The 27,917-nt window shown below is 46.4% G+C and overlaps 1 protein-coding gene across 1 annotated transcript; it reads left to right on the top strand.

Moving 5' to 3' along the window:
* On the top strand, window positions 1-27,435 carry LOC105034751 (uncharacterized). Its single transcript, XM_010910014.4, has 6 exons — window positions 1-603; window positions 1,610-1,790; window positions 1,959-2,039; window positions 25,970-26,077; window positions 26,159-26,428; window positions 27,092-27,435. Exons 1-6 carry the CDS (start codon window positions 122-124, stop codon window positions 27,188-27,190), a joined length of 1,221 nt encoding a protein of 406 aa, XP_010908316.1. The 5' UTR covers window positions 1-121; the 3' UTR covers window positions 27,191-27,435.
* Window positions 27,436-27,917: the final 482 nt, after the last annotated feature.

Raw genomic sequence — 27,917 nt, 5'->3', positions numbered from 1 at the left:
AAATAATTAATTAGTGCTGCTGCGTGGTGTTTTCACTTTCCCTTCCACCCCCTTCCGCCTCTCTTCCTTCTCGTCTCTTGCTCCATCCAAATTCGAACTCTGGGGTCAGGGTTTCAACGTCATGGCCTACATCCCTCCCCACAAGCGCCACTCCAAGGATGCCGAGAAGCCGTCGCCGGTCCCGGAATCTCTCATCCCCAGCTTCAAGAGGGGCCTCCACCTTGGCTCCAAGCCCGGCGGCCAGGGTCGGCGGGAGAACGCCAATTCCTCCCACAACCGCTCGTCCAAGATCATCTACGCCCCGCACTCCATCTCCCGGTGGTGGCTCGCCGGTGAAGGCGACCTGAACCCCGCTTCCTTCCACTTGGAGCCCGTATCGTGCGAGATCATCGAGAAGAAATTCGGCGGGAAGCCTCTGGCCCTCACCGTCGGAGCGGACCCACCGGTGGGCTCCGCCGACGAGCGCCTGTGGGCGTCGATAGCGGAGAGGATCTTGCCGGACCTCCTTGCTTGTGCGGGGAGTGCGAGGAACGAGATCGCTTCTGAGAATGAGGAGATTAAGCTATCGTTTGTGGCTCGCTTTGGCAAAATTTTGTTTCATGGGTATGGTCCTCTCATTTCTTTTCCCCAGGAAAGTTTGCTTTTTTTAAGTGTAAGTGTACACATGGTCACTGAATTTCTCTACATATTGATATGTTTTTGGTGCGTTTTCCTTGAATTCTTGTATTTTCTGAACTCACATACTTCCGTTATGGTACTGCCAACTCGAGCTGATTGGAAACCAGACAAAGGAGGTATCTTGACACAATATTATGATAGACAACATAGACATTTATTTCGTGCTAGATAATTAGTTTAATCCATCCAAAGGAAGGTTTGCATCACCATTGTGGTCCCTGCACTGGTACAGTATCAATACATTCTGGATCTTAGGACCGGCACTTCGGTATGGGGCAGTACTTTGTATCGGTTCGCTACTAGCAAGAGACAGTACACCTGGTATGGACCAATACTGCGAACCACCATCTAGAGGAAGAAAAAGGAGAAAAAGATCATTCAACTTGTCCACCCCCCAGTTGCAATCTTTTTCACCATGTCTAAGTCTTAGAAATTTGAAACGTAAACTGTTTCTATCATTTAAAATTATAAGGAGTGGTAATAATGAACACAATGAACTTGTAAAGCATGCTTGGAAGATGTCAATATGAAAATCATGAACAATAAATCGATCAAAGAAAAATTATGAAAGCTTCCTTTTTTATTCAATATTCTGTCGATGAAATATGATTCATGCATATGAATCCCAGAAACATCATTCCTGTTCTTGCCTATTTAGACTCTTTGGTGATTGTTAGTGTTCTACTTATGTTCATATTCATGTGGCATTGTAGAGTAAATTGGGCTGCATGTTTCGTATGACATGTGAATGCTGTGGAATTTATGACAATAAAATTTAGTTGAAGCAAATTTCATGAGACCTCATGAGGTGTACAAAGTAAACTTATTATAAAAACCAAGAATCACAAAATCATAATGCTAGCTATGGAAATTAATAAAAGTCCATTGTTGTTTGGTTCACTTTATTTTCTTCCTTTTCTGTGTGATGCAGAGACCCTTCAGATTGCTTAAACTCCATCACAAACGCTACAGCTGCCAAATTAGATGCACGGAATCAAGTGCATAAATTATTTTATACAAATGTTCCTAATGAATACATGGAAGAGATTCAGCGATTAGTTCCTACGATTGGATTTGACTTTGAGTCAGCAAAAGAGCATTACCATGTGAAGGTAAGAAATTAACATTTTAAGTGGTAAAACTATTTCTGGATGCTTAATGAAGCTTTTCTTTTTTTTTTTTTTTGGCAAGTGACAATTCTTTGTCTGTTTTACTAGAAGAGAACATCATTCTTAGTTGCTTTGATTGATAAACATTCACAACCATTTTTAACAATTCAGGTATTTGACAAATGTCGACCTGATTCAACTATTTCATGCAAGTGTACAACCACAAAAGGTGGAGAACTTGAAATTTATAAGGTAAGCATACTTCCTTGTCTTGTGGTAACTTATAAGCTAGCATGTGCAGTGCATGACGTAGAGAACTAGAACAGCAAAATTTCAATATAATCCACTAATTATTTTTTAATCATTTTAATTAAGAACTAGTTTTAAAATTACGTTATCGAAATTTAAAACAAGTTTTCTTGACATGTTTGTATATATATGTACCTAATGCAAAAGAATACCTAAAAAGTTTGAAATAGAAAAATAATATAATGAATAAAAATGACATGTCTAATAGTATGTATTAATGAAAGTATAAATTGAATGTATTAAATCAAACATAAGAAATTCAAACACAGAGAAAATGCGACAAAATAAGAAGAAGAATGAAGTACTAACCACAGAGCAAAATATAGAAAACCAAACATATAGAACTGAACTTGGATTAAAAAATGATAGCATAAAACTTACAAGTGTATAATCAAGGATTTTTTGCGTATGCACTGCTTCAAATATGGCTTATTGCATATTTGCCATCCTTAAATCACTATCTGCATATGTACCCTCAAATCATCTAGTTGTTGCATGGGTGCCCTTCCCATTAGATTTTTGGGTATTAGTAAATAATTGTTTTGAGTGTCATTGACACTACCACCCTTTTATGTTAATATCCTTGTAAAATCTAGCATATAGTTTGTGTTAGAAAGAGCTGTATTTTTATATACATCTTTAATATAAAGGGGTAATAAAATATGTATAAACTAGTTACTTATTAACACCTCACCCAAAAATCTAACAGGCATAACCATGCAGCTTGCAAAAAACAAATTGATTTGTGGAGTATATATGTAAATAGTTATTTTCAAAGCATAAATATGCAATGAGCTATATTTGCAAAGGTATATATATAAAAAGCCCTGAGAATAAAAATAGGATATAAAGAAAAATGTAGTAATAAACCACATTAGGTGTTGGATATAAAATACCCCCAGCCAAAGTTTGTAAAAGGCCGACTCTTCCAGGGTTTTTCCGGCTTCCGACCTTGTGTGGCGTCTTCCTGAACTCCTTCGACCATCCGAGCTTCCATAATAGCATCCGGACTTCTCCAATAATGAGCTCCCTCATCATCTACCGGACTGTTCCAAATGCTCTCTGGGCTTTACTATCAGCTGATTTTTTACAGTGATCGACTATTCTCCGAATCTTTTCCAGACTTTTCCTACCAAGAGCAACTTTACTCCGAACTTCTTCCGGACTTCATCAATGTCCGAGCTTCTCCAACGACCGGACTTCTACAGTAACCAGACTCCATTCAAGTTTCTACGGTGATCGACCACTTTCCGGATTTCATCCGAATTCCTACAAAAGTCGGATTTCTATCCCGAACTTCTTTTGCAGGTGGACTTCATCCGAACTCCTACCAGGACCACGCTTCATCCGAACTTCTACAGTGGGTGGATCACAGACGAGCTTCTACAACGAACAGGCTCCACTGACAGGATCTTTACTCTGAACCTCTTCCGGACTTCGTCAAGGACCGAGCTTCTCCAACTGTGGGACTTCTACGACAATCGGTCTCCATCTGGGCTTCTACGGTAAGCGGCCTCCTTCCGGACTCCTACAGGAACCGGACTCCGTCCGAACTTCTACAGCGGTTGGATTCCGAATGAACTTCTACAACGGAAGTGCTCCAGCAGTCGGATTTCTGCAGTGACCGACTGTCTCTGGTGTCTTCCGTATCTCTTCGGCCATCAACCTTCGACAGTGCCAGCCGACCTTCCACAGATCCATCCGGCCTCCTCCAGCGGACGAACTTCCACAACACCTCCCGAATTACGCTGTCGGTCGACCCTCTGTCGGATTCCTTATGAAATCGGACTTCTCCAATAGAAAATTTCTGTCCGAGCTTCTACAGCAGATGACTTCCGCCTGCAGCATCAATGTCCAAGACATCCGACAACAGTGGACTCGTCAGCAATCTCGGAAACATCCGAGCTTCTCCTGGACTGCTGAGACAAAGAGCCATTCCGCTCCATCAGACGTCTCAGCCGAGCTTCAGCCATCAGACCCGAACTCTCTGGCAAGTCACGACAATGGCCACTACTCTGCTCCACTCTCTGTAACAGATTTCATGGGGCTCCACCACTCTCTGGCAAGTCGCGACAACGGACACCACTCCACTCTCCATAACAAACTCCACGTGGTCCTGAACGGCTCTCTGACGTCACTACTCTCCGTAACAAACTCCGCATGGCCTCGAACGGCCCACTACCAGGCAGTTACGGACGTCGCTGTCAATCAGTTGCACTCTCCATCTATAAAAAGGGATCTCAGATACGTTCTTCTCTAAGCTCAAAAACTCTATCTAAAAACTCTGCTAAAATTCCCATTCGAGCATTTCATTTCTGTTGAGGCAGAGTACTGACTTGAGCGTCGGAGGGTCTTGCTGGAGCAACCCCAACTCCGGTTTAGACTTCCCTTGCAGGTCCCGGCGGCGGATGCGACCCCCCCGACTCCAGCTTCTCGGGTGTCGGCAGAATTCTGCACCAACAGGATTGGCGCTAGAGGAAGGGTCTGTGTCTTCGCAGTACCCTTTGTTGGGTATAAAATATCCTCCAGCCGAAGTTCGCAAAGGGCCGATCCTTCCAGGACTCTTCCAGCTTCCGATCTTGTGTGGCGTCTTTCTGAACTCCCTCGACCATCCGAGCTTTCATAATGCCATCCGGACTTCTCCAATAATGAGCTCCTCCATTCATGTACCGGGCTGCTCCAAATGCTCTTTGGGCTTCATTATCAGCCGACTTCCTACAGTGATTGGCTACCCTCTGAATTTCTTCCAGACTTCCTTCTGCAAAAGCAACTTTAATTCGAATTTCTTCCGGACTTCATCAATGTCCGAGCTTCTCCAACGGTCGGACTTCTACAGTAACCAGACTCCATCCAAGTTTCTACGGCGGTCGATCGTCTTCTGGATTTCATCCGAATTCCTACAAAAGTCGGATCTCTATCCCGAACTTTTATTGCAGATGGACTTCATCCGAACTCCTACCAGGGTCGGGCTCCATCCGAACTTCTACAGTGGGTGGATCATAGACGAGCTTCTACAACGAACAGGCTCCACCGGCAGGATCTCTACTCCGAACCTCTTTCGGATTTCGTCAAGGACCGAGCTTCTCCAACGGTGGGACTTCTACGGCAACCGGTCTCCATCCGGGCTTCTACAGTAAGCGGCCTCCTACAGAAATCGGACTTTGTCCGAACTTCTACAGCGATTGGATTCCGGACGAACTTCTACAACGGACGTGCTCCAGCAGCTGAATTTCTACAGTGATCGACTGTCTCTGGTGTCTTCCGTACCTCTCCGGCCATCAAACTTCGACAGCACCGGCCGACCTTCCACAGATCCATCCGGCCTCCTCCAGCGGACGAACTTCCATAATGCCTTCTGAATTACGCTGACGGTCGATCCTTTGTCTGATTCCTCATGAAATCGGACTTCTCCAACAGAAAGTCCCTGTACGAGCTCCTACAGCAGATGACTTCCGCCTGCAGCATCAGCGCCCAAGGCACCCGACAACAGTGGACTCGTCAGCAATCTCGGAAACATTCGAGCTTCTCCTGGACTGCTAAGACAGAGAGCTATTCCGCTCCATCAGACGCCCCAGCCGAGCTTCAGTCATCAGATCCGAATTCTTTGGCAAGTCACGACAATGGCCACTACTCTGCTCCACTCTCTGTCACGGATTCCACGGGGCTCCATCACTTTCTGGTAAGTCGCGACAACGGATACCACTCCACTCTCCATAACAAACTCTACGTGGTCTTGAGCGGTCCTCTGACGTCACTACTCTCCGTAACAAACTCCGTGTGGCCCCAAACGGTCCACTACCAGGCAGTTACGACGTCGCTGTCAATCAGTTGCACTCTCCGTCTATAAAAAGGGATCCCAGATACGTTCTTCTCTAAGCTCTAAACTCTATCTTGAAACTCTGCTAAAATTTTCATTCTAGTACTCCATTTCTGTTGAAGCAGAGTACTGACTTGAGCGTCGGAGGGTCTTGCCGGAGCACTCCCAACTTTGGTTTAGACTTTCCTTGAAGGTCCCGGCGGCGGACGCGACCCCCTCGACTCCAGCTTCTCCGGCGTCGGCGGAATTCTGCACCAACAGGATTGGCGCTAGAGGAAGGGCTGTGTCTTCGCAGTACCCTTGTTTTTAAAGGAGTGCTCAACGGGATCATCTTCGGTCATCTTCTCCGACATCTTCTTCTCCTTCTCCTATCAGATCTCTACCTGATGCCTCCCCGAAAGGCATCCATCAGGCGATCCACGGCCTCCGCGGCCAGATCCCAGCGAGCCCTACAAGCTCCGGCCTCGTCTCCAGTTTTTCAGGCTCCTCCTCCTCCGGCAACGGCAGTCGGCATGGAGCAGTTCGACTTGCTGGTTCAGCAGGTCAGGGGCCTCACCGAAGCAGTGCAGGCCATGCAGCAGCCGCAGGCATCAGTGCGGCTGGAAAGAGCATCGTCGGAGTTTCAGAATCCGACGACCAGGCGGGCCACTTGCCCTGTCTTCCCCGGAAAGGGGAAGTAGAAGACGGAGAGCCCTCCGTCCGATCATGGTTCCACCCTCGGAGAGTCCCTACCTCTGTTCTACCAGAAGACCCTCGAGACTCGCAGTCGAGAGGACCTCCTGGATCAAAGATTTCAGGAGATGAACCGGTGGATCGAAGAGCTCCGTCGTGCTCTCACTGCTTACGGTGAGGACATCTGCACTGACCCTCCTTTCTATCAAATGATCATGTAGGAACCAATCATGTCGAACTTCAAGCTCCCCCAATTCGAGAGCTACGATGGGACCTCGGATCCGGTTGACCGTCTGGAGGCCTTCCGGACTATGATACTGCTCCATGGCGCACCAGACGCCATCCTGTGCCGAGCTTTCCCATCTACCTTGAAGGGAGCAGTAAGAAATTGGTACTCGGCACTGAAGTCGGGTACTATCTTCTCCTTTGACCAGATGAGCTACCAGTTCGTTGCTCATTTCGTCAGCAGCCGGCATCCTCGGAGAGGTTCGGAGTCCCTCATCAACGTCAAGCAAAAGAAGGGAGAATCCATCCGAACTTACGTCAATCGTTTGAACGCTGCTGCGTTGGAGGTCTGGAATTTGGACCAATCGGTTGCAATGGCCGTCCTGAAGAGCGGTCTTCAAAAGAACGATCTTCTGTTCTCCCTGGAAAAGAAGTATCCCAGAGACTTCACTGATCTGCTGGCTCGAGCTGAAGGATATGCCGAGCAGAGGAAGCCTTCAAGCTGAAGGACGAGGAGGCCGCGAAGGAGCGGCAGGCGGGCGACTCCAGCAAGCTCGCAGTTGAAAAAGGGTCGAGTGAAGCTCGGCCACGTTCTTGAACTCCCTTCGGACACAAGCATGTCCAGACTCTTCCCCGGGCTCGTAGGTAGAAAAGTCCGGACCGCATAATTCGGCGGGGCTCTCCCCCAGGAAGATTCCACAGCTACGCCCCCCTCAATGCTCCAAAAGCTCAAGTGCTGATGGAGGTCAGGGAGCAGCTGCCAAAGCCGGAAAGGATATGCACACACCCCGGAAAGCGCAACCCTAACAAGTTCTGCCTCTATCATCGTGACCACGGTCACGACATGGAGGAGTGCATTCAGCTCCGAGACGAGATCGAGGAGCTTATCAGACGAAGTCGGCTCGACAGATTCATTCGATGTCGGCTTGAAGATAGGGAGGATCGACCGAGAGCCCTGCCACAACTAAAGCCGCCAAAGAGGGAAGAGCAGCCTGAAGATCGGCCTTTAATCGGGATCATCAACTCCATCTCTGGAGGATCTCGACGGGGAGCAGGCCTTCCGCGACTATGGGATTCGAAAAATCTACGAATGTATTACCAATAACTTTGCCTTAAATAAAAGTTTCTTTCATATTTGCATATCTTTTCTTTTGGCATGAGCCTGTAACGACAGGGAGTAGCTCCTTCAGACAATCGAAACACAGCTATGCTAAGAACAGGAGGAAAACCTCGTCCTAACATGAGTAAAGTCGAAGGTCCGGTTATTTAGAGATCGGATGGAGGGAGAGGCCCTTATAACGGTCCTTATGTGCCCCCACAGCCATGTTAGAAACAAGAAGAGAACCTCATCCTAACATGAGCAAAGTCAAAGGTCCGGTTATTTAAAGATCGGATGGGGGGAGAGGTCCTTACAACGATCCTTATGTGCCCCCACAACCATGTTAGGAATAGGAGGATAATCTCGTCCTAACATGAGCAAAGTCGAAGGTCCGATTATTTAAAGACTGGATGGGGGGAGAGGTCCTTACAATGGTCCTTATGTGCCTCCAAAGTCATGTTAGGAACAGGAGGAGAACCTCGTCCTAACATGAGCAAAGTCGAAGACCGGTTATCTAGAGACCGGATGGGGGGAGAGGCCCTTGCAACGGCCCTTACGTGCCCCTACAGTCCTGTTAGGAACAGGAGGAGAATCTCATCCTAATATGAGCTGAAATCGACTGCGTCGGGAACAGGAGGAGAGCCTCGTCCTGACATAAACGAAGACCCGATCGTTCAAGATCGGATAAGGAGGAAAGCCTCCTCAACAGCTCCTCTACACTCCTACAACCCCATTAAGAGTAGAGGGAAAACCCTCACTCGAACACAAAAAAAAAAGAGAGGAGGAAGAGAAAAAGGGAAGCGATAAGCCATGCCAGTGATAAAGGAAAAACAAACTACATCAAAGACACAGGGAACCTCGTCTCAACGAAGAAGGAGGCTCTTGTCAAAAACTCTCAGTCTCCAAGAGGGAATCCAACACTGGCAGGAGAAAATCGACTTCCTCAAGGTAACGAAAAGTTCGGGTTCCCAAGTTCGAATACCGAGAGGAAGCGTCAAACTCGAGTGGCCTCGAAAAGACCTTCGATCATGAACAAAAGGGGCAAATCAACACGACGACGATCAGGAATCTTCGAACAATGTCGACATCAAAAAGGACAAAAGACAAAAGAAGTTCGATAAACGACAACTTAATACAAGAATGAACAAGGTAACGAAAAATCTCCTTTTCATTTCATTAGTGAAGTGTACATTACAAAGCTTTTGAAGGCCAAAAAAGAAAAACGACAAGAAAAGGAAAGAATACATAGTGTAAAAAGTAAAGAAGCTCTAAGGAAGCTCGACTTCTTCAGACTTCGAACTCTCGATTCCAGCCATCATCGAGGATTGTCTTAAGTTTTCGACTTCTTCCAGTTCTTTATTTCTTAACAGCATCTCCCGATACATTTGGTGGAACCGCCAACTCTCGCCCTCCGACTCCCGAAGCCTCTTCCTCAGAACTTCGGACTCCGCCTCGGCATCCTTGACTGTCTGCTGCTCGTAGACCAGCTGAATCTTCAGCCGCTGCAGTTCGGCCTTCTCCTGCCCAAGGGCCACGGACAGTTCTTCCATGGTCCCCCTCAAGGAGCGGAGCTCGTCGGAGCCTTGTGTAGAGACTGCCTGGACTCTCTCAGACAGCTGCTTCTGAAGGCGGACAATCTCGTCGGTCGCCGTCCTGAGCTTCCTTCGATAGTCGTCTACTTGTCCGCACTAGCCGATTCGGTAGGCGTTGTAGTTCGTCTCGGTGTCTTGCAGCTGCTTCTGAAGATCGGAGAATTTCTTCGACCAGTCTCGGTCGCGGTCGGCCTGAGTTGTGAGCTAGGACGAGCTCCCTTCCAACTGACCGATTTTCTCCCGTGCAGTCGCCAGCTCGACCTCAAGGGAGCTGATCTTGAAAGCCTGAGTCCAAGATCGATCGCTGGCATTTTTTCGGAGTTCCTCAAGCTTCTTCACGAAGTTAGCCTTCCTCCAGGTGTAGTCCATGAAGCCTTTTTTGTGGAGGTCCCGAAAGTGAGCAGCCTCCGTAGTGACTTCCGAATGGCTCTTCCTCAGTCGGTGAAGTTCGTCATCCAGCTTCTTGGATTTCTTCATCAGACGATGAACTTTCCTTCTGAGGTCCCGGACCATCGACTTTTGAGGAATTCCTCATGGTAAGGGAAGAGCTTCGGTGGGGCACTGTCGTTGGAAGACAAGAACGCCACAACACGAATCAGGGCTAGAAAACAAAAGAGAAGAAAGGGAATGCAGACTAAAAAAGAGGAGCCCTCTGTAAAGAAGAACCCGGTTTCATTGATTAAGTTGTTCTTAAGTACAAGAGAACGAGGAATGTTGCAAAAAAAAAGAGAGAATACAAATTTAGAGGTTTCGAACCTCTGGGGTAGAAATGGGGGAGCTCGGCACCTCCGGAAGATCGGCCGCGGCAGCCACAGCAGTTGAGGAAGTCTCGGCTGGAGGAAGACCAGCAGTAGCTTCAGAGGGCCCGACTTCGTCATCAGACGCCTTATCCAGGAAGCCGAGGTCCAGCTCGAGAAACTTTCCGACCACTTTTTCTTGGCAGAGCTCAAAGCCCTTGATGAAGGCGGCCTGGCCGAACTCGACCTTCAGATCCCTCATCTCGGAGGAGGTTTTGAACTCCTCCACTGCCCGGACCATTGCCTCTGAAACTAGGATCGGGATCTGCACCTTCAACTCGGAGACCTCGACCTCTACTTTCTTTCTTTCCTCCAAGGTGGCCTTCAAGTCTGCCGAGGTCTGCTCCTTCTGCAGCGCCTCTTGGAGACTTGCGACTTCGTCGATCTTCTCCTTAAGGCGGGCGGCCTCGGCCTGGCGATCTTCCTCCGCTTGGGCAATCTCCTTTCTAGCATTGTTCATCGACACGATGTTGGCGATGAGCTGGTGTCCAATCTACAAGAGCGGTCAGAAAGTCAATATAAAAACTGAGGAATAAGCCAAGCAAGGAGACGAGAAGAAGAAAGGAGTAAATTGACTTACCTCGAGAAAGGACCTCAGAGAGTCCCAGACCCGCTGCTCAGGATCGACGTGAACGGTCCTGTGGACGATCTCGAGCAGGATGCACCCGTCGACCAATCTCTTTATTATATCCCTATTGTTGAAGGAATTTTCCCTCGAATCTTCTTCGGAGCCATCGGCCTCCTCGATGGCAGCCCTGCTGCTGCGGCTCTTGCGGGCCAGTGTCTTCTTTCTCCTTCTCCGTTCGGCCCCCGGTGCCTCTTCGGATCGAGCCTCTAGAGCAGGAACCTTGGTCGGGGGCTCCTTAAAGAGGCTCGGGGGACTGCGAGCTTGACGTCAGAGAGAGAGTCGACGGTAATGGCCGCCTGGGCGGGCGCGGTCGAGCTGGTCTCTTCTGCCTTTGCCCTCTTCGCCGCCCCCGAGGATGCTGCGTCTTTCCTTTTGTGGGTCTTGAGACCCTGAGCTAGCATTCGAGCTGCGTCAGCGTCCATATCTGCAGTAAATAAGGACCGACACAGCTTAACAAAGGAACAAAAAAAAAAAAAAAAAAAATATATATATATATATACCGGCAGGGTTGAGAGGGCTTAGGCCGATGTTAAACAAGAGTTGTTCCTTCAGGAGGTTGGAGAGAAGAGGGGTTGGATAAGCCTCGAGTTTATTGGAGGCTTCAAGATCGTCCTGTCCCAAGCTAGAAGCCCGGCGGATGGAATCCCTCAGGGAGCCCCAGGGGGGCAACCCCAGCTCCAAGGACGGGCATCGGACGTAGAAGAACCTCTCCTTCCAGTTATGAATAGAAGAGGGGGCACCTTTCAGCAACCCCTTTCTACCGAACTGAGAGGAGAAGTACCACCAGTCCTTTGTCGAGGGATGACGCTTGAAGGTGTAGAAATTCCTAAACAAAGAAAGAGTCGGCCGAACTTCAGCTAAACTACAGAGGGAAAGAAATCCTATCAGAAATCTAAAGGAGTTTGGCGCAACAGAAACTAAAGAAATGTTTAAGAAGCGGAAGAGAGCAATAACAAAAGGTGGAAGCGAAAGTCGAAGCCTTGTGCGGAAAGCTTTTTGGTATAAACAGAAGCAGCCGGGGGGAGGAGCGCTAGCCCGGTCAATCGGCCCGGAAGCTCCAGCTCATACTCCGGAGGAACCCCGTACTGAATCCTAATCAGTGAGAGTTCCTCCGAAGTCAGAGAGCTGGGGATGGTGTCTGGTACAAAGATCGAACAAGGTTCATCTACAGAGCTAAGGTTTTGGGGAGCTGGGACGGATGAACTCCTAGAACTGCTAGAGGAGGAAGTGTTGGGGATATTTTGAATCGAACAAAAATCCTAAAACCCCAAAAAAATTGGAAAAAAATAAGAAACGGGAAGTTCGTGGGAAACCGAACAGATGGAATGTAACAGAAGAAAAATGGAAGAAGAACAGCAAGAGAAAAAACAAAGAGGGGAGTTCTGGAACTAACCTAGGCTGGTCCGAAGGATGCAGAGATGCAGAGATGGGGACGACTCGAAGAACGCCTAAGGCTGAAAAGGACGTTGAGGAAGGATGGAACTTTCAGGAAGGAGGGACTGAAGAAACTTCCAAGCAAAGTGAAATGCTTGAAGGAGGGAGGCAGGTTTAAATAGGCGACGAGATCCGGCGGAATAATGATCGTGGATCTTCTCTGACCGATCTACAACCGCCGCGTGTCCCACTCATCGTGGCAGGCGGCTGAAAGTGGCCGACAGCTGACAGAACCATTATTGCGCCGTACCTTTAGCAACGCTCCAACGAAAATTCCGAAAAAATCTTTTCGGATCGCTTCGATTCAAAAAGGCTCTAGCACCAGCGCGCCAAACGCCAAAATATCTGGAAACAACCAAGTACGAAAATCGAGGGAGGCAACTTCGACTGTGAAAATTTCTCTGTACTTCTTTCATTCGAAATCCGAACTCGGAAGTAGGGGGACTGGTGTTGGGTATAAAATACCTCCCAGCCGAAGTTCGCAAAGGGCCGACCCTTCTAGAACTCTTCCGGCTTCCGACCTTGTGTGGCATCTTTCTGAACTCTCTCGACCGTCCGAACTTCTATAATGCCATCCGGACTTCTCCAATAATGAACTCCTCCATTCATGTACCGGGCTGCTCCAAATGCTTTTTGGGCTTCATTATCAGCCGACTTCCTACAGTGATTGGCTACCCTCTGAATCTCTTCCAGACTTCCTCCTACCAAGAGCAACTTTACTCTGAATTTCTTCCGGACTTCATCAATGTCCGAGCTTCTCCAATGGTCGGATTTCTACAGTAACCAGACTCCATCCAAGTTTCTACGGCGGTCGACCGCCTTCCGGATTTCATCCGAATTCCTACAAAAGCCGGATCTCTACCCCGAACTGCTATTACAGGTGGACTTCATCCGAACTCCTATCAGGGTCGGGCTCCGTCCGAACTTCTACAGTGGGTGGATCACAGACGAGCTTCTACAACGAACAGGCTCCACCGGCAGGATCTCTACTCCGAACCTCTTCTGAACTTCGTCAAGGACCGAGTTTCTCCAACGGCGGGACTTCTACGGCAACCAGTCTCCATCCGGGCTTCTACGGTAAGCGGCCTCCTTCCGGACTCCTACAGGAACCGGACTCCGTCCGAACTTCTACAACGGTTGGATTCCGGACGAACTTCTACAACGGACGTGCTCCAGCAGTCGGATTTCTACAGTGACCGACTGTCTCTGGTGTCTTCCGTACCTCTCCGGCCATCAACCTTCGACAGCGCCAGCCGACCTTCCATAGATCCATCCGGTCTCCTCCAATGGACGAACTTCCACAACGCCTCTCGAATTACGTTGTCGGTCGACCCTCTGTCGGATTCCTCATGAAATCGAACTTCAACAGAAAGTTTCTGTCCGAGCTTCTACAGCAGATGACTTCCGCCTGCAGCATCAGCGCCCAAGGCACCCGACAACAGTGGACTCGTCAGCAACCTCGGAAACATCCGAGCTTCTCCTGGACTGCTAAGACAAAGAGCTATTCCGCTCCATCAGACGCCCCAGCCGAGCTTCAGCCATCAGACCCGAACTCTTTGGCAAGTCACGACAATGGCCACTACTCTGCTCCACTCTCTGTCACAGATTCCACGGGGCTCCACCACTCTCTGGTAAGTCGCGACAACGGACACCACTCCACTCTCCATAACAAACTCCACGTGGTCTTGAGCGGTCCTCTGACGTCACTACTCTCCGTAACAAACTCCGCGTGGCCCCGAACGGTCCACTACCAGGCAGTTATTTACGTCGCTGTCAATCAGTTGCACTCTCCATCTATAAAAAGGGATCCCAGATACGTTCTTCTCTAAGCTTAAACTCTATCTCGAAATTCTGCTAAAATTCCCATTCGAGCATTCTATTTTTGTTGAAGTAGAGTACTGACTTGAGCGTCGGAGGGTCTTGTCGGAGCACCCCCAACTCCGGTTTAGACTTCCCTTGGAGATCCCGGCGGCGGACGCGACCCTCTCGACTCCAGCTTCTCCGGCGTCGGGGAATTCTGCACCAACACCCTTGTTCTTAAAGGAGTGCTCAATGGGACTATCTCCGGTCATCTTCTCCGACATCTTCTTCTCCTTCTCCTGCCAGATCTCCACCTGATGCCTCCCCGAAAGGCATCACTAGGCGATCCACGGCCTCCGCGAGCTCTGTAGGCTCCGATCTCGTCTTCAGTTTTTCAGGCTCCTCCTCTGGCAACGGTAGTCGGCATGGAGCAATTCGACTTGCTGGTTCAGTAGGTCAGGGGCCTCACCGAAGCAGTGCAAGCCATGCAGCAACAGCCACAGACATCGATGCAGTTGAAAAGAGCATCGCCGGAGTTTCAGAATCCGGCGACCGGGCGGGCCACTTGGGCCAGTCGCCTTATCTTCTCCGAAAAGGGGAAGCAGAAGGTGGAGAGCCCTCCGTCCGATCATGATTCCACCTCCGGAGAATCCCTACCTCCGTTCCACCAGAAGACCCTCGAGACTCGCAGCCGAGAGGATCTCCTGGATCAAAGATTCCAAGAGATGAACCGACGAATCGAGGAGCTCATCAGACGAAGTCGGCTCGACAGATTCATCCGACGCCGATCTGAAGGAAGGATCGACCAAGGGCCCTACCACAGTCAGGGCCACCAAGGAGGGAGGAACGGCCTCCAACCGAGATCGTCCACACCATCTCTGGAGGACCCCGACAGGAAGCAGCCAGTGGATTGGCCGTACTGCCCAAACGGCAGAGGACTGAAGAGTCTATAACCTTTACTGAAGAAGATGTCCGTGAGATTCAATTCCCACATAATGATGCGGTTGTAGTTTCTTTAAATATTGCCGACTATGATGTATGCCGCATTCTTGTTGATAGTGGAAGCTCGATCGATATTCTGTTTTACGATGCATTCTCGAGAATGTCCATTCCGAATGGTCGATTAGGGCCGATAAACTCCCCATTGGTAGGGTTCACTAGCGATACTATGCCAGTGGAAGGGGTAATAACTCTAACCTGGTTGCAGGCCGGTATCCAAAGCAATCAAGAGCGTAGGTGGATTTTCTGGTAGTGAGGGCATCGTCTGCCACAACGCAATACTCGGCCGATCTAGCCTCAACGCCCTCTGACCTGTGGTGTCGACCTACCACTTGAAGCTGAAATTTCCTACTAGCCAAGGAGTTGGAGAGCTCAGAGGAGATTAAGTCCTGGCAAGACACTGCTACAACATAGCCCTTCAGAGAAAGGGACAGTCCGATCCCTGTCCGGTTGATGGATTGGACACTCGCGACGACCTTGCTGAAGAACGGGGTGAGCCAACTAAAGATCTTGTCTCAATTCCTTTGAACAATGGGAATGAGGAGCATGTGGTGAAGATCGACTCTAACCTAGGAGAAGAGGTACGGACACAGCTCATTAATTTTCTACAAAAGAATGCGGATATTTTCACTTGGGTCCCGACGGACATGCCAGGGATTGATACGGGAGTCATGGAACACCGCCTGGCTGTTGATCCCAAACATCGGCCGACGAAGGAAAAAATCCGAAGTCATGCACTGGAAAGGCAAGTGGCAATAGTGAGGACGTTGATAAACTCCGGAAGGTCGGGTTCTTCAGAGAAGTCAACTACCCGAACTGGATCTCCAATGTGGTTCTCGTCAAGAAGGCGAACGGCAAGTGGAGGATGTGTATAGACTTCAAAAAGCTAAACAAAGCCTGCCCGAAGGATAGTTACTCCCTGTCCAGAATTGACCAATTAGTGGATGCAACCTCGGGCCACGAGCTTCTCACTTTCATGGATGCATTTCTCGGCTACAATTAAATCAGGATGGCATCGGAGGATGAAGAAAAAATCATTTTATTACTAACCGTGGTCTTTATTGTTACAGGGTCATGCCTTTTGGCCTCAAAAATGTAGGGGCGACCTATCAACGGCTGGTGAACAAGATCTTCAAAGAGCAGATCGGCCGCAACATGGAGGTCTACGTGGACGATATGCTTGTAAAAAGCAAATCCATAAAGAACCACGTCGTCGATCTAGAGGAGACCTTCAGCGCCCTCCGAAAATATAAGATGAAGCTGAACCCGGTCAAGTATGCTTTTGGAGTAACCTCAAGAAAATTCTTGGGCTTCATGGTGTTGGGGCGCGGGATCGAGGCAAATTCGAAAAAGATTATAGCCATCCAGGAAATGACCGCCCTGAAGTTAATAAAGGAAGTTCAGCGTCTTACTGGGAGAGTAGCAGCTTTGAATCGCTTTGTCTCAAGGTCGCCGAACAATGCCTGTTTTTCTTTCAGACCCTCAAGCAGCCGAAGAACTTCTGTTGGACCACTGAATGCCAGCAAGCATTCGAAAAATTAAAGAGCTACCTCGGCTCACCCCCGCTATTGGCAAAGCCCGAATCCGGAGAGGAGTTGTTCCTGTACCTGCGGTCACCTCCGTGGCTCTCGCAGCAGTCCTGGTTAAGGAAGAAACAAAAATTCAACGGTCGATCTATTACATCAGTCGGGTATTGAGAGACGTCGAAATCAGGTATACTAAGTTAGAGAAACTAACTTATGTCTTGTTGATTGCAGCTCGAAGGCTCCGACCTTACTTTCAAGGGCACACCATAACATTGCTCACCGATCAGTCGATCAAGACGGTTTTGCATCGAGCTGATGCTTTCGGAAGGATAACGAAATGGGCAGTCGAGCTCACGGAATTCGACATCAACTATCAACCTCGACCGGCGATTAAAGTCCAGATATTAGCAGACTTCATAGTAGAGTGTACTATTCTGGAAGAGGCCAAACTTGAACAAGGTGAAGCCGACAACTCAGGGCTCCAGTTGAATTCCCTGAAGAAAGAACGGATCTCCCCGATGGTTTTTGGGCTCTCTACGTGGACGGTTCCTCCAACATGTCAGGTGCAGGCGCGGGTCTGATCTTGGTTAATCTAGAAGGAATTATTACGGAGTACGCACTGCGCTTCGAATTTCTTGCGATAAATAATGGAGCAGAATATGAAGCTCTGATTGCAGGATTGAGGATCGCCAAAGAGTTAGAAGTAGATCGGCTCCAAGTCTACAATGACTCCCAACTGGTGGTGGGACAAGTCAGCGAAAACTATGAAGCTCGAGAGGACAGTATGGCCAAGTACCTCGAAAAGGTGAAAGAGATCGTCCCTGCCTTCGGCGCTTTGACATCAAGCAGATTCCAAGAGCAAAAATACCAGGGCCGACATTCTCTTCAAGTTGGCTACACTGGCTCTGGCTGAACTGCCCAAGGAAGTCTTCTTCGAGGTTCTGAAGTGCCCAAGTACGGAAGAATCGCAGCTTGTGATGGAGATCAACCATGAATCCAGCTGGATTGACCCACTGGTTGCATATCTCAAGGATGGGGTTCTTCCTTCTGATGCAAAAGAAGCTCGGAAGCTTAGGAACTAGGCCTCCCGATATATTCTTTATGAAGACAAGCTGTACAAGAGGTCGTACTCTGTCTCTTTTGAAATGTCTCCGACCTTCTGAGGCCGACTTCGTCTTGTGGGAGGTACATGAGGGAGTCTGCAGAAGTCACCTGGGGGCCAGATTTTTATCCCACAAGCTGCTCCGACAAGGCTATTACTGGCCTACTATGTACCACGACTTCATCGAATATGTCAGAAGGTGTGATCGGTGTCAGAGATATGTAAATATCCAGAGGCAACCTGCCTCCGAACTTACACCCTTGAGTGCCCCATTGCTGTTTGCACAATGGGGGATGGATATCCTCGGACTTTTTCCTCTAGCATTCGGGCAGCAGAAGTTCCTCCCGGTGGCAATTGATTACTTCACCAAGTGGGTCGAAGCTGAACCTTTGGCGAAAATTACAGAAGCTAAGGTGCAGGACTTTGTTTGGAAGTCAATTGTCTGTAGATTCGGCCTACCCAGAACTCTCATTACTGATAATGGACGATAATTTGCTGGGGCAAGGTTTGCTGAATTTTGTGAGGATTTAAACATCTCCCATAATTTCACGTCAGTGGCCCATCTGCAAGCAAACAGTGAAGCCGAGGTTACTAACAGGACTCTGCTGCAAGGGATTAAGGCGAGACTTGAAAGAGCAAAGAAAACTTGGGCAGATGAGCTTTATCATGTGTTGTGGGCATACCGAACTACCCAAAAACTGCCCACAGGGGAGACCCCCTTTGCCTTAGTCTTCGGAATAGAAGCCGTGATCCCGATCGAACTCAAACTCCTGTCGGCATGAGTTGTGGCATTCGACGAGCAGCGCAACTCACAGGATCTCAAAGCCAACCTCGACTTATTAGAAGAAAAGTGGAAAACAGCTCAAGTTCGAATGGCTGCCTACAAGCAGAAAGTGGCCCGCTACTACAACTCTCGGTCAAGAGCAAGGCCTTTAAAGCGGAGGATTTGATATTTCGGCGAGCCGTTGTCTCACAACCTCAGAATCAAGGGAAACTTGCCCATAACTGGGAATGCCTGTATGAAGTCAGGGAGGTGGTTCGGCCCGGAAAATACTATTTGAAAGAGCTCGAAGGAGCAGATCTTCCGCGATCATGGAATTTGAAAAATCTACGAATGTACTACCGTTGACTTTGCCTTAAATAAAAGTTTCTTTCATAATTTGCATATCTTTTTTTTTGGTATAAGCTTATGACGACAGGGAGTAGCTCCTTCAGACAATCAAAATTAAGCATGTCGGGAACAAGAAGAAAACCTCATCCTGACACGAATGAAGGTCCGGTTATTTAAAGACCGGATGGGGGGAGAAGCCCTTACAACGACCCTTATGTGCCCCCACAGCCATGCTAGGAACAGGAGGAGAATCTTTTCCTAACATGAGCAAAGTCGAAGGTTCGGTTATTTAAAGACCGGATGGAGGGAGAGGCTCTTACAACGGCCCTTATGTGCCTCCACAGTCATGTTAGGAACAGGAGGAGAACCTCGTCCTAACATGAGCAAAGTCGAAGGCCCGATTATTTAAAGACCGGATGGGGAGAGAGGTCCTTACAACAGCCCTTATGTGCCCCCACAGCCATGTTAGGAACAGGAGGAGAACCTCGTCCTAACATGAGCAAAGTCAAAGGTCTGGTTATTTAAAAATCGGATGGGGGGAGAGGCCCTTACAACGGTCCTTATGTGCCCCCACAGCCATGTTAGGAACAGGAGGAGAATCTCGTTCTAACATGAGCAAAGTCGAAGGCCCGATTATTTAAAGATCGGATGGGGGGAGAGGTCCTTACAACGGCCCTTATGTGCCTCCACAGCCATGTTAGGAATAGGAGGAGAACCTCGTCCTAACATGAGCAAAGTCGAAGGTCCGGTTATTTAAAGACCGGATGGGGGAAGGCCCTTACAATGGTCCTTATGTGCCCCCACAGCCATGTTAGGAATAGGAGGAGAATCTCATCCTAACATGAGTAAAGTCGAAGGTCAGTTATTTAGAGATCGGAAGGGAGGAGAGGCCCTTACAACGGCCCTTACATGCCCCCACAGCCGACCTCGTCCTAATATGAGCTGAAATTGATTGTGACAGGAACAGGAGGAGAACCTCGTCCTGACACAAACGAAGATCTGATCATTTGAGATCGGATGAAGGGAAAAGCCCCTCAGCAACTCCTCTACATCCCTACAATCCCGTTAGGAGCAGAAGGGAAAACCCTCGTCCTAACACAAAAAAGAAGAAAAAAACGACGAGCTACACCAAAAAAAAAAGATAATAATAATAAATGAACTACATCCGAGGTTCAAGAGACCTCGTCTCAACGAGGAAGAAAATCCTTATCGAAAATCTTCAGTCCCTAAGAGCGAATCAATACGGCGATGACCAGGAAGAATTTTCAAACAAAGCCGACGTCGAATAAGACGGAAGACAAAAGAAGTTCGGTAAATGACAACTTAATGCAAGAAAGGACAAGGTAACGAAATTTTTTTTTCATTTCATTGGTAAAGTGTGCGTTACAAAGCCTTTGAAGGCCAACAAAAAAAAAGAGAGCAACGAGAAAGGAAAGGAATACATAGAATAAAAGGCAAAAAAGTTCTGAGGAAGTTCGGCTTCATCAGACTTCGAACTCTCGGTTCCAGCCATCATCGAGGATTGCTTTAAGTACCTGACTTCTTCTTTCAGTCCCCCTTCTGCTTCCCCCTTCCGCAGGATCGGAAAGTACTCACAGTCGAAGATGTATCACAAGCACGGGCTTTGGGCGATCAAGGCGAAGCACGGCCGGATCTGTCTCTTCTACCCTCGCCTTCTTCGCTGACCCAGAAGTTGCAGCGCCTTCTCTCTTGTGGGCCTTGAGACTCTTGGCTAATATCCGAGCCACGTCCGCGTCCATATCTGCAACGAAGGAAGATCGGCACAGTTTAGAAACAAAGCCGCGAAAAAGGGAGAGTTCTGGAGCTAACCTAGGCTGGTCTGAAAGATGCAGAGAGGCAGAGATGGGGACGACTCGAAGAATGCCTAACCAAAAGGGACGCTGAGGAAGAAAGGAACTCTCAGGAAGGAGGGACCGAAGAAACTCTCGGACAAAATGAGATCCCTGAAGGAGGGAGGCGGGTTTAAATAGGCGACGGGATCCGGTGCAATAATGACTGCAGGTCTTCTCTGGTCGATCTATAACCGCGCGTGGCCCACTCACCGTGGCAGGCGACTGAAAGTGGCCGACAACTGGTAAAACCATTATTGCACCGTACCTAGAGCAGCACTCCAGCGAGAATTTCGAAAAAATCTTTTCAGATCGCCTTGATTCGAAAAGGCTCCAGCACCAGCACGCCAAACGCCAAAATATCTGGAAACAACCAAGTACGAAAATCGAAGGAGGCAACTTCGGCTGTGAAAATTTTCTGTACTTCTTTCATTCGGAACCCGAACTCGGAAGTAGGGGGATGGTGTTGGGTATAAAATATCCCCAGCCGAAGTTTGTAAAAGGCCGATCCTTTCAGGGCTTTTCCCGCTTCCGACTTTGTATTGTGTCTTCCTGAACTCCCTCGACCGTCCGAGCTTCCATAACAGCATACGGACTTCTCCAATAATGAGCTCCCCCATTCATCTACCGGACTGCTCCAAATGCTTCTGGGCTTTACTATCAGCTGATTTTTTATAGTGATCGACTATTCTCTGAATCTCTTCCAGACCTCCTGCCAAGAGTAACTTTACTCCGAACTTCTTCCGAATTTCATCAATATCCGAGCTACTCCAACGGCAGGACTTCTACAATAACCAGACTCCATCCAAGTTTCTACGGCGGTCGACCGCCTTCCGGATTTCATCTGAATTCCTACAAAAGCCGGATCTCTACCCCGAACTTCTATTGCAGGTGGACTTCATCCGAACTCCTACCAGGGCTGGGTTCTATCCGAATTTCTACAGTGGGTGGATCACAGACGAGCTTCTACAACGAACAGGCTCCACCGACAGGATCTCTACTCTGCACCTCTTTCGGACTTCGTCAAGGATCGAGCTTCTCCAATGGCAGGAATTCTACGGCAACCGGTCTCCATCCGGGCTTCTACGGTAAGCGGCCTCCTTCCAGACTCCTACAGGAATCGGACTCCGTTCGAATTTCTATAGCGGTTGGATTTCGGACGAACTTCTACAACGGACGTGCTCCAGCAGCGGATTTCTACAGTGACCGACTGTCTTTGGTGTCTTCCGTACCTCTCCGGCCATCAACCTTCGACAGTGCCAGCCGACCTTCCACAGATCCATCCGGCCTCCTCCAGCGGACGAACTTCCACAACGCCTCCCGAATTACGTTGTTGGTCGACCCTCTGTCGGATTCCTCATGAAATCGGACTTCTCCAACAGAAAGTCCCCGTCCGAGCTTCTACAGTAGATGACTTCACCTGCAGCATCAGCGCCCAAGGCACCCGACAACAGTGGACTCGTCAGCAACTTCGGAAACATTCGAGCTTTTCCTAAACTGCTGAGACAGAGAGTCATTCCGCTCCATCAGACGCCCCAGTCGAGCTTCAGCCATCAGACCCAAACTCTCTGGCAAGTCACAACAATGGCCACTACTCTGCTCCACTTTCTGTAATGGATTCTACGAAGCTCCACTACTCTCTGGCAAGTCGCGACAACGGACACCACTCCACTCTCCATAACAAACTCCACGTGGCCCTGAACGGTCTTTTGACGCCACTACTCTTCGTAGCAAACTTCGCGTGGCCCCGAATGGCCCACTACCAGGCAGTTACGAACGTCGCTGTCAATCAGTTGTACTCTCCATCTATAAAAAGGGATCCCAGATACATTCTTCTCTAAGCTCAAAAACTCTATCTCAAAATTCTGCTAAAATTTTCATTCGAGCACTCCATTTCTGTTGAGGCAGAGTACTGACTTGAGCATCGGAGGGTCTTGCCGGAGCAACCCCAACTCCGGTTTAGACTTTCCTTGAGGTCCCGATGGCGGACGCGACCCCCTCGACTCCAGCTTCTCCGGCGTCGGCGGAATTCTGCACCAACAAACCACATTAGTTAGCAACTACGTGCAAAACAAGTAAAATATTTTGATTTTTAAATTTAAAGTTAGGTAGTGTCAATAAAAAAATTAGTCAATAAAAAATGGGAACATAAAGGTAGTTAAGAAGGGTTTTTGACACCTTGCCTGGAGAAACTATTTATATCTTGATTCATATGCACTTGCTCTCGTTAATTAGGAGTATGTTAGGTGACCATGAGTGGTGTCTGCAACCCAGAAAATAAACTCAGATTAGGGGTGTGCCTTTTAAGATGTGCCTCTCAAGATCAATGTTCATTGATCTTAAGAGAGCCCTCCTTTGCTCAAATCTCCCTGACTTCCTAGGTTGCAGTCTCCATTTACGGTGACCTAATCAATTTCCTTTCTATTAATGTACCGATAGTTAGGAAATACTCGGAGGAAATTTATTAAGGTTGGGAGAGGGAACTTAAGAAGGGGATGGTAAGGTGGCAATGATAGGAAACAAGGGAGGTTGGGTTGGGGAGACACCTACACACATGCGCACGTACGCACGCGCGCGCGCACACACACAGAGCAGGCAAGGAGGCTTGGAGGTAGGTGCAGCCATTTGCATGGTGGGAGAAATGAAGATGTATCTAGTGAAAGCTCTACTGTTCTTTAACTGAAACAGAGGATATCTTAGAATCCTGTCAAACATCGTCGTTTAAGAGATTTTGCTTATTTGCCAAATCAAATTAACTTTTATATAAGTGAATGGAGGTTTTGTAGGAGAGAAAGATTGCCATATCCTGCGGATAAGAGAGAAACCAGATGTGGCCTTGAAATTGGGATGTAATTGGGTGGAAAATTAACTAAACAGGAAGTTTTTTCCTTTCTTCTGTTTGGTGTGGGTGGGCGGTGGGCTGATTAGTCTTCAAATTTAGATGTTCTGGATAAAAAAGAAAGAGATTGTTTGCAAGCTTAGAGAACTGTAGAGAGCAGATTGGAGGGGATTGGTTATGTGTAGATATTCTGGAGGCTGGACATAGAGAGAACAGAAGGGTCATGAGGGATTTGAGAGAAACTTAACAGGATTATGGTATTTTGAATCATTGGTAAATATGGCACTATAGTTAACTGTTTTCATTTTTTAACAAAATTTGGGATAGCATAATCTCATTTTAGGTAGCAAAACTGAACAGATAACCCCAGCTAGCTCTTTCTGAAATATTATAGACAGAGACAATTAGTAACCACATTTAACGTGTTTGTAAAAGATTTTAATATGCATGGTCCTTTTCATATCTTCAAATTTATCGAGTTTCTTGGTAATAAAGGAAGCTAGTTCTGTGCTTTTGGCATAGAAAAGATTGTTTATTTTGCTATTTTCAGTCTTGGACATATCAGAAAATCATATATGATAATCTATATGTACAGGCTTGAAAGCATGTCATGTTACCCACAGATGATGATTAGTGGAGTCCCTGGTTCTCTTATTAGGTGCAATTGATAAATGCTAGGGCATCTTAATTGGCAAGATCTATTTTTGCCGTAGTTATATTGTTTGTGGGAGTTCATGAAAATGATGGGAGGAAAACACTATAGAGTACGATCACCTATAGCAAATCATAAATGTGTTGTCAATTATCAAACCTGTAAGTTAATTATCATTAAGAATAAAATTGGATGACTGCTGTGATGAAATAGATTAATTTAGTGAATTTGTATTGATGTGGCATACTAATAAGCAATGATTGGAAAAAGGAATCTTGTTATTGGTGGCTGACTGTTACTTTTCTTGCACTGGCATGATACTATGGGAGAGTGATTGCATTAAAACCATCTTGAATAACCTCTATCATGAGCTTCGGCATTAGGTAGATTCTGTGAGGTAAGGAGTCTTTGGTGCAGCATTTGAAATCCAAGACATTGAGCTGAGATGCGGTTTGTGCTGGTAATGGCCACCAATGGATGTGGTATATGTAAAATTGCAGCCATTACCATCTTTCTTGATAGCAACTGGTATATTGCTAGATAAAAATATGTTTGATTGTTCTGTCATTCTTTACAATCATAAATAGTTTTTTTCATTTATTAAATGTTTAAAGTTAATGACTAAAAAGGAAGTTAATCTAGGAATTATGTATTGGTGGATGTTTTGTCATCCTGACTCCTTTATGTCTGCTGATATATCAGAATATCTTGGTCTTTTCCAGATTTTCTGGTTCTTTCATTTCTGCTGAGATAAACCTGGAGGGCTGCGATATCCATCTTTAGAACCTTTTTTGGGCATTGTTTGAGGCCAATCATTTTGGTTTGCTATTGAAGGCATGTGTGGGTTTGAGGAGTCTTCTTGAACTAAATCAATATGATTTGTTGATGCTTGTATTTAATAGAGTGTGCCAGAATTCTGAGTTTGAATGGTGTCTAGTGGGTTGAATGTATCAGGAAACATATATTTTCATATTTCAACTGCATTGGGCCAGATTTATATCGGGGTCTAGGGAGTTGGATCCATTGCAAGATCTGTTTATGTCCTAACATATGTATTATTGTTTCATTGTTAGCAGATTATGGCATTGGCCTGGATATTTTTATCAAATACTCTTGATTTTATTACTAGTATTCAATGAGACATTCTTTTAGTTTTTTTATAGTGATAAATGAGGTAACAACTAGCAGAAAGCCTTTGCACTTTCGAGATACAATCTTCCAACCAGTAGTCGGTTGCTTGGCTATTTTGTAGTGTGCATGAAGAGACCTCATTTGGTTTAAAATGATAATCTGGTTCTTCGTGTGTTAAGCTGCCTCATTTGAGAGGAGTTTCAAAATGCATAGCTTTAATAAGGGTGTAGGTTTAAACTTGGGCCGGTGCTTTCTCCATCAGAATGTCGAGACCATTTATGATTGGTCTTTTGTCAATATCTCTTTAATTCAAGCTACTTGATATCTTTAATTTTTAAATCTGTTTGAATAAGGACGTAAAAATGCGATAGCTTCACCATTTTTATCTTGAATCTGGGGCACATGGATAAAATGTCACTGAATTCACCATGTTAGAATCTAAATATTTCAACTGTTCCTATCTAACTTTGAGCAATTGTTTTTTTGATATCCAATGAAATCATGTGCAAGATATTTTCTTTTCTTGTATGTATTTTTGGTATTGAGTATTTGCATAAAGAATTTCTCATAGACTGATAACTCTTGTTTACCCTTCGTAGATTGAACTCAACCAAGTGCGGCACCTAGTGTCAGATATATCTTGCCTCTATAAGGATGTAGACCTGAGACTCATGCTTTCTAGTAAAAGGATCGTAAAGACTCTGAATGTGAGTTACAAATTCTATGCGCTTAAATGCACTTGATGTTTGTGTACAACAACATTTTCTGCTTAACTTCATTGGTTCCAGGATGAGGAGAGTGATGGCCTTGGCAAACTTATAACTTCTGCAATTATAGATCCCGATGTGAAAGGAGGCTTGAGATGGCCTCTAGGAAAAGAGTTTGTGGCTGAAAGGTTCAACATAGTTGGGGTTTGGCACACTGAACACAAAGCTTATAAAAATCAGACATTCAAGCTTAAGTTAAGGCATGCTGACCGATTTGATCATAAGACTTCCATGGGGGAAGTTGCTGATGAAGTTTCACTAAAGCTGCTTGGACTATCCAAGCACCTAAGGGTCAGTTCTTTTAATTCCTATGACCATGAGGAAATTAATCATTAGCTTCTATTTTTCAATTATCCAGACTTTTTATGGTGATTCAAAATTTAGATTTGTTGTTAAAATGTTAAGTGGATATGCCTTTGCTCTATTTTTACCTTTGGGGTAAATGCTGTCTATTTTTCTTATCCAAGTAGCTCCTTTAGCATATCCAGTAGTTCCTTTGTGCAGGACTGCCTTTCTGCTTTAAAGCTTGTACAAGAATTTTCTTTTTCTCTTCCATGCTAGTAGCCTGGAATGATTCAGTGCATAAATTTAAGGTGATATGTTATATTGGGTTGGATTGTTCTTTGTAGACATTTGTATTCAGTGTTTGGATGTGCTTTCTTCCATTTCCATCACCACTCATACAAGTTGTGATGACTAAGAGTTGTAATATTATTATTATCATCATTATTATTTTAAAAACCTTATATGATTTTATGGAATGGGTAAATTTCATTTTCATTGGTTGGTGATGTGTGCGCATGAAAAATTGATACATACGTGCTGTAACTTAATTTGCATAATCTCTGGATAATCCTGCATCTTATTAGGGTTTTTCTAGATATGATGCATTGACACCTTCGTTGTCTTAATGATTTGTGGCTGTTTTGTAACATTTACATTTATTCTTTGTAGGATGGTGATTTGGATATAAGCCCTCCTATAGAGATGGTTCAAGAGGCATTAAAAATTATCTGGGACCATTTTTTAAGCTACAATCACTCCCGTTGTTGATCTTTGTATTAAAATGCTGTTTTTGGGCCATTTTTTAACTTACAATCACTCCCGTTGTTGATCTTTGTATTAAAATGCTGTTTTTTTTTTTTTTTGTGTATATCCTTTGTAAATTATGTTTTAATTAAGGTGATCAGAGATATCCAAATCAGTGAGCTGCACGCTTAAAAGTTATAAGCTGTAATTTTGATTTTACATCTGTTTCATTGAACGGGAAAAGAAGTAGAGGTTTTTTATCTGTATTATATTTTTTCCTTGGTACATCTGCTATGCTGGTTTTATAATCGTCAACCTGCTTGAGAAGCTCCATTCTGTTTTTCTCATTATACACCAACTGATCCAGAGGTTGTCAAGGCTATATTTCTAGGCAATATTCAGAAACTTAACCATGAGTAAGCAAGTTGATCATAGGTCAAACTAATGTACAATAAGATATCATCAGAAAGTGTGCTACTAGCTGTCGGATGGAAGGGATGTGTTAATGGTGCAGGTTTGAATATGTGTATCTATATCTATCTAGATTGTTTCTGTTTTTAGTTGTTTTGAGGATCAAGTTGGATTAAATCACCCCTCATTTGTTCCTTATGCCTGCAACATGGAAGATTGGTAAAAAGTTGCGGTTTGATTTGAGAATGTTTGCTGCAGAAAAAATTTTCCTCCTTGTATCTAGATTGCTTTCTAGGTGCTGTTGGTTGTGTTACAAGGAAATTGTAATAAATCCACTGCA

This window comes from Elaeis guineensis, chromosome 9, assembly GCF_000442705.2.
Source record: "Elaeis guineensis isolate ETL-2024a chromosome 9, EG11, whole genome shotgun sequence".
NCBI classification, from domain to species: domain Eukaryota; kingdom Viridiplantae; phylum Streptophyta; class Magnoliopsida; order Arecales; family Arecaceae; genus Elaeis; species Elaeis guineensis.
Note: the sequence above shows the minus strand (reverse complement) of the source record. Positions and strands in the feature narration are given on the sequence as shown.